Source organism: Oncorhynchus kisutch, linkage group LG26 (assembly GCF_002021735.2).
Source record: "Oncorhynchus kisutch isolate 150728-3 linkage group LG26, Okis_V2, whole genome shotgun sequence".
Taxonomy (NCBI): domain Eukaryota; kingdom Metazoa; phylum Chordata; class Actinopteri; order Salmoniformes; family Salmonidae; genus Oncorhynchus; species Oncorhynchus kisutch.
Window position 1 is genome coordinate 131896 of NC_034199.2, and position 13229 is coordinate 145124.

Consider the following 13229-nt stretch of genomic DNA (forward strand, 5'->3'; position numbering starts at 1 on the left):
CTTTGTATGACATTTTAATATTTGATTATTAACCAATGATATTAGGCCACTCTTGGCCATGATTACAGACACCTGTGTCTTTTGACACTATATAAACGAGTCATCCCGCAGTGTTTGTGATTATACCCTGATGACGACAGCTTGGCTGTCGAAACGTTGGTATTACATTTTTGCATCTGAGCTCCTAGAGTGTGCGGCTCTCTTTTATTTTACATTAGAGTTTGGTCATTATTAGTGGATGTGTATTATGCATGGTTCTGGTTACATTAGTAACAGAAGTGGCATTTTCATAGAATGACTTGAAAGCCAGATCAGTGATTGCTGCAGGTTATTTTTCTGAAGTATTTGTATTATTAGTGGGCCTTAGGTCTCTAGATGGCTTATCATTACGGTAGGTTTTTCACTCCTCGTGAGGCCCTGAATTTCCTATTTTCCCTAAACATACTCCGTAACCCAACCCCTAAACCTAACTCCTTATGCTAATTGTAACCCTAAACCATAAGCTTAAAAAATAGCCTTTGTCCTCATGGGGACATGGGAAATGTTCCAACGAGGGAGAATTTACCATGTTTTACTAGTAAATAGACACCCACTCGCACGCACTTGTGCAGACATAGGTATGCACACATATTGCAGACACAGGTATGCACACACAGCTTTTTCTAACCCTCGGTCTCCTCACTACAGAGTCTTTGTTTCACCTGCTGCTGGAGACAACGGTGCACAGCACAGGGATGAATGACCCCACGGGGCAGGCCCTCACCGCCCTCTCCTGCGCCTGCCTCTTCAGCCTTGTGGTGTCCTGGGGAGACACGGGCAAGACCCTGCAGGCCGTCTCCGCCATCCTCACCAACAACGGCAGTCACACCTGCCAAACTATCCAGGTGAAACAACGTGGCACAACACTAAACGACACAACACACTTCCTATACAACCCCACTGAGGTTAGACACAGGTTAAACCTGCCCCATACCTCTCCATGCATTTAAGTTAACACAGCACACATCCTATACGTACAACCCAACTCACACAGGTTAGACATAGACTATACCTACCCATAGCACCCCATATAGGTGAGACAACACACGCATCCTAGAAGTACGACCCCGCCCCCTCATCCAGATAGATTAGGCGACCTACACTACCGGTCAAAAGTTTTAGAACGCCTACTCCTTCAAAGGTTTTTCTTTTCTTTTTCTATTTTCTACATTGTATAATAATAGTGAAGACATCAAAACTATGAAATAACACATTCATCCAAACTGGTCCATGCGTTCCATATGGAATCAATCCATCATCCCAAACCATAGCAATTTGGTTGAGATCGGGGGATTGTGGAGGCCAGGTCATCTGATGCAGCACTCCATTACTCTCCTTCATGGTCAAATAGCCCTTCACAGCCTGGAGGTGTGTTGGATCATTGTCCTGTTGAAAACAAACGATAGTCCCACAAAGCGCAAACCAGATGGGATGGCGTATCACTGCAGAATGCTGTAGTAGCCATGCTGGTTAAGTGTGCCTTGAATTCTAAATAAATCAGACAGTGTCACCAGCAAAGCACCCCCACACCATAACACCACCAACTCTATGCTTTACGGTGGGAAATACACATGCGGAGATCACCCACACCACATCTCAGACACAACGCATCCTTCTCCATCTGACTCTCCGCCAATGCTGCCTGCCGTTTTGGATTGAGAAACTGACGATACAACAACGCAACAAATACATTGATCGTCTCAGCAAGGTTTTACCCGTGGTCGTGGAGCTGGGGGGAAGTGCAACTGAAATATAACTGAGATGTAGTTGAAATAAACATCTGCATTTTGAAAGAGTTAATTATTTTATGAACAAATACTGTATATGTGTCTATCTGTCTTCCATTGTCCAGCTACAGCTTCTTCTGACAATGTAGAAAAGTGTGCACGCTAGACAGAGGAAGAGCATTGTTTTAAATTGTCTTCTTCATCCTCATCATTCAGTTAATTCAAATTCAATTGTAATTAGGGTTTGCAAAGGGTCAAACATTTTGGTAAATTTCCGGAATTTTTCATGACAATTTCCATAGGATGTTACACTGGAATTTTGGGAATTTTGCTTAAATTCATCAAAAACGTATCGTATAACAGTGAACCTAGTGAACCTAATGAGATGCTATTGAGCCCACACTACTAAACTGTCTGAGCCAAGGACTACATGCTTTCAGGTATGTTTTTATTACAATATTGGATGGGGGGAATATATTTTATGACATGCATGATTTTTTTGTTAACTAGTAAATAGTAGCCTACAGCAAAGTGTGTTTAAATCCTTTCTAACTTGTTAACAATTTCTTGTATCATGTATTTTGGGAGAGATTGGTAAGCAGCCTGAAACTCTGAAAGACTCTGCTTGCAGATGTAAGAGAAGAAATCCATACTGCCCTGTCCACTTCACTGTTGTATTTCAAAACTGCAGTTTTGGAGCATCAAAAAGCGAAGACTTCTGAAGCCTGAAGCCCATACACGTCAGAGCGTACATGTTGAACCCCAAGTATGCTGGCAAGAGCATCCTATCTCGCGCAGAGATCAACAAAGCCTATGGTGTCATCACTGCTGTGTCTCGCCTGGATGAGGGAAAGGTTCTTTGCAGTCTAGCAACGTACACTTCCAAGCAAGGGCTTTGGGATGGAGACGCAATATGACAGTCGTGCCAACATATCTCATCAGCCACCTGGTGGAAGGGACTTTGGATCTGAGGCTCTTTCCCGTTGCCTACATCATCCTCCAAATCCCACCAACATCAGCCGCCACGAAGCACAACTAGTCCTTGTTTGGGAACGCACACACAACAGGCCGACCAATACAAGGGTTGAAAAAATGGTGGCTATCTGGGCAAATTTGAGTCTTTTTGAGCCTGACAATGAGCCATCCTCAACAAGGTTGGAAAGTGACAGTCAAGCTGAGGCCTCAGAGCCTGATGTTCAAAAGGTGGACATTGACGTCCAGGGAGAAGCCATGGACGCCTGAGAGGAAGACAACCAAAGTTAAGCATGCTCAAGTTTTCAGTTTGTCTTATTTCTTGTTTGTTTCACAATAAAACAATATTTTGTGTCTTCAAAGTGGTAGGCATGTTGTGTAATAAATATATTTTAATTCCAGGTCGTAAGACAACAAAATAGGAAAAATGCCAAGGGAGGGTGAACTCTCCATATATTGTAAATATATCCAATACAAAACATCTATATTTAAATGGTATTCATTTGTATATATTCCCCTCTAATTCCCATATTCTCATGGAAAGTTTCCACCTCTGAATATTCCCCAAAATGTGCAACCTTAATTGTAATACATTTAGTCACTCCCATAGCAAAGTTTAAAAGCAGACTGATTTGTGAAATTGCTTTATTAGACCTTTTTCTGTTTCATGAGGTTTGGTTATTACAGAATCGGTAGGATATTAAATAAACACTGAAATAGGCAACAGAAGCAGGAACATCACTCTACTCATTCCTGGCTTTCGTTAAAAATAAGTTGTATTATAATGCAGAGTTAAAGACACATTGCTTGATATTGAGTTAGAAATGTACAACTTTATAGTACTTAAGCATCGGAAACATTGCAAGTTGGCCCTTTTTTGGCATTAAGCTACACTTTACAATCGGACTCAACTCTGACTGACCCGCAGCATCTATCGGTAGTCTAAACTGTGGCACAAATTGGGGGATTGTTCACACCTAGCTGAGCTATTATGTTATGCTATCTAGTGAAGAGCTCTTCTTTGTCTACACCCATTCAGCATTAGCCCCACCAATCTTGTTTCTCTCTTAAAGAGCCCATTTGACACTCTCTGGCCGGTGAATTGTTTACGTCTGGATAGCATGAAAACAGCCGAATCAGCTCTGCTGGCAACAATTTCATTAAGCTTTTTTTGCAGACGTTTACTGACACCGGCCATATTAGCTAGTTAAACAATGAGCAGTGTCAACAATAGGAGCTAACCAACCATGTTCAATGTTAGCAAGCTAACATTAGGCTCTAACTTGAACAGCACACGGCTCTGGGAAACTAATAATAACGTCAGCTAGGGAGCCAGCCAGCTAACATTAGCTAGCTAGCTAGCTAGCTAACAGTACACTTTAGCATAAGACGTATAGCTAGCTTGGTAAACAAAGTTTAAGTTCACACGTCACAACATTAGCTAACAAGCCAGCCAGCTAACGTTAGCTAGTTAAACAACAATGAACAGTGCTGGGAGCTAACCAACCATGTTTAATGTTAGCTAACTAGAACCGCAAACGGCTCTGGAAACAAATTATATCAGCTAGGGAGCCAGCCAGCTAACGTTAGCTAGCTAGCTAACAGTAGACTTTAGCTTGAAATTAAACCACTTTGTCAAAATGAGAAAACGTGTAATATCAGAAAAGGTAACTAGCTATCTTACCTATATACATCATCGTGCATGGACGCGTCTCCCTTTCAGGAATGTCATGCCACGGTAGCCCTCAGCTTGAAGACGTAATCCGGAGACAGGTGTTTTCTCCATCTCTTTAGCTATCATACTCTAATTCCACTAATTTCAAAACTTGATCCTCCAGAAAGTTTTTTTTAAAAGCCGAGTTCGACAGAATTATCCACACAGACTGACGAGCTTCTATGGCAGACCAATCCGAACTCCTCTCTCGGCATGTCCAGCCCACTCATCTCAGCCAATCCTGGCTAGTGGGAAGGTTGCTCGCTTTCTCTGTGGCTTAACCAACAATTGTATTTACTGATGGGATACAAGTTTGTTATTAAGGCACATGAAAGTTCACATAGTCAAGAAGGCATTTCAGCCAAAAAACGCATTTTGATAAAAAAAACATGTTTTACTTTCAAATGGCTCTCCTGTGACGTTGTGACTTGCTGTGACATACACCTAGTTTCCTGAATCGAGTTACATAATTGTCTAATATTAGATGGCTCTTTTAAAACTTCTTAAGAATCGGTGGGTCCCCTGCGGGACGTTGAGCTAATGTAGGCAATTTGCATGAGGTAACAAGAACATTTCCCAGGACATAGACATATCTGATATTGGCAGACAGCTTAAATTATTGCTATCTAACTGCACTGTTAAACAAACACTCAAACAGGCAACAGAAGTAGGATCGGTCTTATTTTTGAAAATACATTGATGTTTTAAAAAGTGATGCACATTTAACAGTTAGGTTATTGATTATAGGCCTAATTAAGTTCAGGTTTCCTCTCTCCTCACTTTTCGTAGACAATAAGGCAAAGGCATTTTTCAAATTTCCTCATTCCGCTGCTGCGTCCGGCATTGTTCTCAACACCAATATGTTGGTTAATCTTGCTATTATGCGCACAGGAACATGGTCTAGGAAAAGGCTCCAATTCAACAGTGCACTGATGTGCTTCCAAACTGTGATAAAAATTAGACATCTACATGGTTTGTAAGTAGGAAAACCTGCACAATCGGCAGTGTATCAAATACTTGTTCTCCCCACTGTATATGAAATTGATTAATTACACCGTTTGATTGTTGCAGTCAAAATGACTGCTCATTAGTTTGAAGGTGGGTTCCATCGAGGCCCAGCAGTTTGTCTCCTCCCCTTCTACACTGATTGAAGTAGATTTATTCACCTGGTCAGTCTGTCATGGAAAGAGCAGGTGTTCGTAATGTTTTGTACACTCAGTGTACAAAGGTTAATTTAACAGTTAAATAAGACGGTGCATAAAAAAATGTAAGCTGTGAATGCCTCGAACTAGTTCACCAAGTTATGTTACTGTGTGACTGTGGCATGCTAGCTGCTAGCATGAAAAACCCATATTTCAAACTGGCAAGAAATAGTAATTAATGCAATGAAATATGCTATAATGTGCATATCAGCACATGACTCTCATAATCTTACATAAAGTATGACGATAGTTCAGAAAATTTTTAAAAAGACTTTATCTGCTGGTCGCCTCAACACAAGTTTTGTTGCAGCTTTGAAATTGGCCACTAGTGGGAACTTACACACTGTCAATAACTTCGGAATAAAACATGCAGATGAATTGGTTGAAACATTAAACAGTAAAGTTATTATAAATAAATAAAAAATATAGAAGTGGGCTTAATAGGTAAGTTTTCCCAGCTAATTGTTTTTCAAAAGAATAATAACACCAAAGGGCTGTATCGCCACTACAAACATCCCTAATTGCCCACACCTATGCACAATCAACACTAAACAAGACTTCCTGGCAGAGCGTTATTTCTATCCCAATCCTTGCCCCAACCTGTGCATGAACTAGGGACACTGAACACATCTGTGTGAGGACCTTTTCAAGGAAGAATGTGTTTGTTTCTTATGATTCTATGCATCATTTTTGAATTTTCTTCATTGTTTTATATTTTTTTGCTTCCTTAAAAATGTATGTTATCTATGTATTTCTACTATGTTTTGTATCTTTCCCCAGGTCGTTGCTGTAAATGAGAATGTATTCTTTCAACTCACCTGGTAAAATAAGGAATAAATTAAACATCAACAACCGTCACACATGAATCATTGTTAGCTATCGCTCCATAAAATCCGTAGAAGGGAAATGACTACTTCCAAGGTCTGAGGGATGAAGTCGCCAAGTGAATGCTACTAGCGTGCACCTCAAACTAGCTATCCATTTCACATCGGCTACAATTCACATTTTACACGTTTCGTAAACTAACATCTTACTTGCAGCTCCTTCCTAACAATAGAGAGAGAAAAAGAGAAACAATAGAAAAATAATAAGGAATAAATACACAATGAGGAATTATAACTTGGCTTTATATGATATGCAGGGGTATGAGGTAATTGAGGTAAATATGTACATATAAGTAGGGATAAAGTGACTAGGCATCAGGATAGACAAACCGTAACAACAGCGTATGTGATGAGTCAAAAGAGTTAGTTCAAAAAGGGTCAATGCAGATAGTAAAATAGTTAACCAATAGCTACCCGGACTAAATGTTTAGCAGGGGCACAGAGCTGTGTTTAAATAGTACTTATTTTTTTCAAAATACTTTTGAGTATTTGCTTGAGCCTGCCTGGAGAGCCCGATACACCACCGGTCAAAGGTTTTAGAACATTCAAGGGATTGTCTTTATTTTGACTATTTTATAAATTGTAGAATAATAGTGAAGATATCAAAACTATGAAATGTTATTTAACTTGGCAAGTCAGTTAAAACAAATTCTTATTTACAATGACGGCCTAGGAACAGTGGGTTCACTGCCTTGTTCAGGGGCAGAACGACAAATTTTTACCTCGTCAACTCGGGGATTCGACCTAGCAACCTTTCGGTTACTGGCCCAACACTCTAATCACTAGGCTACCTGCCGCCCCAAAGCATTCCAGGTGAATAAATAACACACATGGAATCATGTAGTAACCCCAAAAAGTTTTAAACAAATCCAAATATATTTTATATTTGAGATTCTTCAAAGTAGCCACCGTTTGCATTCTCTCAACCAGCTTCACCTGGAATGCTTTTCCAACAGTCTTGAAGGAGTTCTCACACATGCTGAGCACTTGTTGGCCGCTTTTCCTTCACTCTGCGGTCTGACACATCCCAAACCATCTCAATTTGGTTGAGGTTGGGAATTGTGGAGGCAAGGTCATCTGATGCAGCACTCAATCACTCCCTTTCTTGGTCAAATAGCCTTTACACAGCCAGGAGGTGTGTTGTGTCATAGTCCTGTTGAAAAACAAATGATAGTCCCACTAATCCCAAACCACTGACACGGTCGCCAGGTGTACTGTGTTTCTTCCAACACATTGGTGCGGCTGGCTTCCGGGTTAAGTGGGCATTGTGTCAAGAAGCAGTGCGGCTTGGCTGGGTTGTGTTTCTGAGGACGCACTGCTCTTCCGCTCTCACGAGTCCCACCTCTGCAACTCCTGTACGGACAAGAGTGTAACTACCAATTGGATACAATTTCCAAAACTAAAGCATTGTATTTGGGACCATTCATTCACTAAACCCTAAACCTCAACTTCATCTTGTAATGAATCATGTGGAAATTTAGCAAGTTGAGGTCACTGAACTACTTGGAGTAACCCTGGATTGTAAACTGTCATGGTCAATGCATATTGATACAACAGTAGCTAAGATGGGGAGAAGTCTGTCCATAATGAAGTGCTGCTCTTCCTTATTCCTTATTACACTATCAACAAGGCAGGTCCTACAGGCCCTAGTTTTGTCGCACCTAGACTACTGTTCAGTAGTGTGGTCAGGTGCCACAAAAAGGGACTTGGGAAATCGCTATTGGCTCTGTACAGGGCAGCATGGCTGGCCCTTAAAAATACAGAGAGCCCTGAGGCCTACATAGGCTACTGTAAAAATGCATTTTTGTTTTTATTGGAATAGAAACTAGAGGTCGACCGATTATGATTTTTCGATACCGATTATTGGATTTTTATTTTATCTGTAATAATGACAATTACAACAATACTGAATGAACACTTATTTTAACTTAATATAATACATCAATAAAATCAATTTAGCTTCAAATAAATAATGAAACATGTTCAATTTGGTTTAAATAATGCAAAAACAAAGTGTTGGAGAAGAAAGTAAAAGTGCAATATGTGCCATGTAAGAAAGCTAAAGTTTCAGTTCCTTGCTCAGAACATGAGAACATATGAAAGCTGGTGGTTCCTTTTGACATGATTCTTCAATATTCCCAGGTAAGAAGTTTTAGGTTGTAGTTATTATAGGACTATTTCTCTCTATACCATTTGTATTTCATTAACCTTTGACTATGGGATGTTCTTATAGGCACTTTAGTATTGCCAGTGTAACAGTATAGCTTCTGTCCCTCTCCTCGCTCCTACCTGGGCTCGAACCAGGAACACAACGACAACAGCCACCCTCGAAGCAGCGTTACCCATCGCTCCTCAAAAGCTGTGGCCCTTGCAGAGCAAGGGGAACAACTACTCCAAGTCTCAGAGCGAGTGACGTTTGAAACGCTTTTAGCGCGCACCCCTAACTAACTAGCCATTTCACATCGGTTACACCAGCCTAATCTCGAGATTTGATAGGCTTGAAGTCATAAACAGCTGCTGGCAATTGCACGAAAGTGTTTGAATGAATGCTTACGAGCCTGCTGTTGCCTACCATCGCTCAGTCAGACTGCTCTATCAAATCATAGACTTCGGTATAACATGATAACATACAGAAATACGAGCCTTAGGTTATTAATATGGTCGAATCCGGAAACTATCATCTCGAAAATAAGAAAAATAATAAGAAAAATAAGAAAAATATCATCTCGAATACAAGACCCTGCTAGGTAAAGTCCCCCCTTATCTCAGCTCGCTGGTGACCACAGCATCACCCACCTGTAGCACGCGCTCCAGCAGGTATATCTCTCTGGTCACCCCCAAAACCAATTCTTTCTTTGTCTGCCTTTCCTTCCAGTTCTCTGCTGCCAATGACCGGAACGAACTACAAAAATCTCTGAAACTGGAAACACTTATCTCCCTCACTAGCTTTAAGCACCAACTGTCAGAGCAGCTCACAGATTACTGCACCTGTACCTAGCCCACCTATAATTTAGCCCAAACTACCTCTTTCCCTACTGTATTTATTTTATTTATTTATTTATTTATTCTGCTTCTTTGCACCCCATTATTTGTATTTCTACTTTGTACATTCTTCCACTGCAAATTTACCATTCCAGTGTTTTACTTGCTATATTGTATTTACTTTGCCACCATGGCCTTTTTTTGCCTTTACCTCCCTTATCTCGCCTCATTTGCTCACATCGTAAATAGACTTGTTTATACTGTATTATTGACTATGTTTGTTTTACTCCATGTGTAACTCTGTGTCATTGTATGTGTCGAACTGCTTTGCTTTATCTTGGCCAGGTCGCAATTGTAAATGAGAACTTGTTCTCAACTTACCTACCTGGTTAAATAAAGGTAAAATAAAAATAAAATCCCGGTGTCCTGGCTAAATTACAAAATCTGTCCCTCATACCATCACGGTCACCAAATCATCCCCAGCTTACAATTGGATCGTTCATCCACCCTTTTCTCCCATGTAACTATTCCCCAGGTCGTTGCTGTTAATGAGAATGTGTCCACAGTCAACTTACCTGGTAAAATAAGGGGGAAAAAGTGAAATGGCTGTAATTATGTTGTAGCTTCAGCAGCACGGACAGAGGAATAAACACTTTGATCTGTGGTGGTTGCTGCAGCAGGGAGGAGAGAGCGACACAAAGTCTGAGTCTGGCCCAGCACAATCAAATTAATTTCTGTTCGGAGTCCCTCTCGTCATTTGTGCGTCTTAATTATTTAATCAAACTGTGTGCTTAAAGCAATAGACAAGCTCAGTGAATATAAACTCAGCAACAAAAAAAAATCCCTTTTTCAGGACCATATCTTTAAAAGATAATTCGTAAAAATCCAAGTAACTTGAGATCTTCATTGTAAAGGGTTTAAACATTGTTTCTCATGCTTGTTCAATGAACTGTAAACAATGAATGAACATGCACTTGTGGAACGGTCGTTAAGACTGTAAAAGCTCAAACGGTAGGCAATTAAGGTCACTTATGAAAACTCAGGACACTAGAGGCCTTTCTACTGACTCTGAAAAACACCAAAACAAGGATAACCAGGGTCCCTGCTCATCTGTGTGAACGTGCCTTATACATGCTGCAACGAGGCATGAGGACTGCAGATGTGTCCAGGGCAATAAATTGCAATGCCATACTGTGCGATGCCTAAGACAGCGCTACAGGGAGACAGGACGAACAGCTGATCGTCCTCGCAGTGGCTGACCACGTGTAACAACACCTGCACAGGATCAGTACATCCGAACATCATACCTGCGGGACAGGTACAGGATGGCAACAAAAACTGCCCGAGTTACAGCAGGAATGCACAATCCCTCCATCAGTGCTCAGACTGTCCGCAATAGGCTGAGAGAGGCTGGACTGAGGGCTTGTAGGCCTGTTGTAAGGCAGGTCCTCACCAGACATCACCCCCTATGGGCACAAACCCACCGTCGTTGGACCAGACAGGACTGGCAAAAAGTGCTCTTCACTGACTAGTCGCGGTTTTGTCTCACCAGGGGTGATGGTCAGATTCACGTTTATCGTTGAAGGAATGAGCGTTACACCGAGGCCTGTACTCTCGAGCGGGATGGATTTGGAGGTGGAGTGTCTGTCATGGTCTGGGGCGGTGTGTCATAGCATCATCAGACTGAGCTTGTTGTCATTGCAGGCAATCTCAACGCTGTGTATTACAGGGAAGACATCCTCCTCCCTCATGTGGTACCCTTCTTGCAGGCTCGTCCTGACATGACCCTCCAGCATGACAATGCCACCAGCCATACTGCTCGTTCTGTGCGTGACTTTCTGCACGACAGAAATGTTAGTGTTCTGCCATGGCCAGAGAAGAGCCCGGGTCTCAATCCCATTGAGCACGTCTGGGACCTGTTGGATTGGAGGGTGAGGGTTAGGGCCATTCCCCCCAGAAATGTCCGGGAACTTGCAGGGGCCTTGGTGGAAGAGTGGGGTAACATCTCACAGCAAATCTGGTGCAGTCCATGAGAAGGAGACTCACTGCAGTACTTAATGCAGCTGGTGGCCACACCAGATACTGACTGTTACTTTTGGTTTTGACCCTCCCGTTTGTTCAGGGACACATTATTCCATTTCTGTTTAGTCACATGTCTGAGGAACTTTCTTTTTTTGCTGACTTTAGTTGCTGACTTTAGTTGAATTTATTAAACACAGGATGTGTGAATATATGGAAAAATACACGTTTAACAATGCAGACCAATCGATTGGTTGAAAGAACAGACTCTTGGTCGACCAAGATACATTTTTGGGGGAGACAACCCTAAAATAGTCGCACTCTGGAGCCCTGATTTCAAACCAGACCTTTCTACAAAACACTCCACACTTAAAGCAGGCAAAACGGTCCTTTCAATTTCTAGTTAATTTCCATGAATTCTTAATTCTTAATCTTTATTCTTCCCTCATCTTCGTCCCAGGTGCCGACCATTCTGAACGCGCTACAGAGGAGCGTGCAGGCCGTGCTGGTGGGCAAGATCCAGATCCAAGATTGGTTCGGCAACGGCATCAAGCGGGCGGCACTGATGAACAAGTGGGTACTGAAGGAGGTGACCGTCAATGAGGATGAGCGCTGCCTGCTGCAGACCGACGGCTCTTTCCTCTACCTGCTCTGCAAGGATGGCCTCTACAAAGTGGGCTCCGGCTACAGTGGCACCGTCAGGGTAGGTAGGGTGGGATGACATGTTGGTGTCTACTTGAGTGCTTTTTTCAAGTGATTTATTACACTCATATAGCAGTCAATACAAACTAATCCATGAGCATACAAGATACACATGACGTCAAGCAAAGAGGCACGCCTTGAAATACATCCACAGGTACACCTCCAATTGACTCAAATGATGTCAATGAGCCTGTCAGAAGCTTCTAAAGCCATTACATTACATCCAAGCTGTTTAAAAGCAGTCAACTTAGTGTTTGTAAACTTCTGACCCACTGGAATTGGTACAGTGAATTAAAAGTGAAATAATCTGTCTGTAAACAATTGTTGGAAAAATGACTTGTGTCATGCACAAAATAGATGTCCTAACCGACTTGCCAAAACTAGTAGTTGAAAAATAAATGTAAACTTCCGACTTCAACTGTGACCCTGCTCCTCACATAACCCCAAACTGTGTATATATTATTTGTGTGTGTGTGTGTGTGTGTGTTAATGAATAATGTACTGCGGTCTTAAAGCTACTCATTAATCAATGAGCAGAAATATGGCATTGTTGACCTCCTTTACCGTTCAGTTCTAGACTTTGGTGTAGTTGGTTTGTTATGGCTACTGGTGTTCCTGCTTGTCACTGTGATTCGGTCAGGGGTTCCAAGACTGTAACTACCAATTGGACATCATGAAAAAGGGTTGAAAGTATTACACACAAAGTAAATTGCAATTTATTGTCGAATGAGCGGTTGTTCATGTCCTAAGTATAAGCATTTCCATGAGTGTAGTGTTTTTATGGGGTCCACCCACTTCTTGAGCTAGCCCCACCCCTTTACTTTGTCGACCAAGCCGTCATATCGGCTTAGCCCACTCGGGACTTTTCAGTGTATCATGTCAGTAACCAATGAATAACTAGTCTGTGTGTGTAGTTCTGTGATTGATTAGTTAGTTAGTAAATCAAGTAAAGCAGCGACGGTCCCCATCCAACCTGACAGAGCTTGAG

At 41.7% G+C, this 13229-nt stretch overlaps 1 protein-coding gene across 10 annotated transcripts in view; it reads left to right on the forward strand.

Moving 5' to 3' along the window:
* The window catches only part of mycbp2 (MYC binding protein 2), a 265465-nt gene that overhangs the window by 41230 nt on the left and 211006 nt on the right, over nt 1–13229 (forward strand). For all 10 annotated transcript variants that reach the window (XM_031805789.1, XM_031805791.1, XM_031805794.1 and 7 more), the window contains exons 5-6: nt 688–884; nt 12000–12242. In XM_031805789.1, coding sequence (XP_031661649.1) covers nt 688–884; nt 12000–12242 — 440 coding nt within the window. The remainder of the gene's footprint in view (nt 1–687; nt 885–11999; nt 12243–13229) is intronic.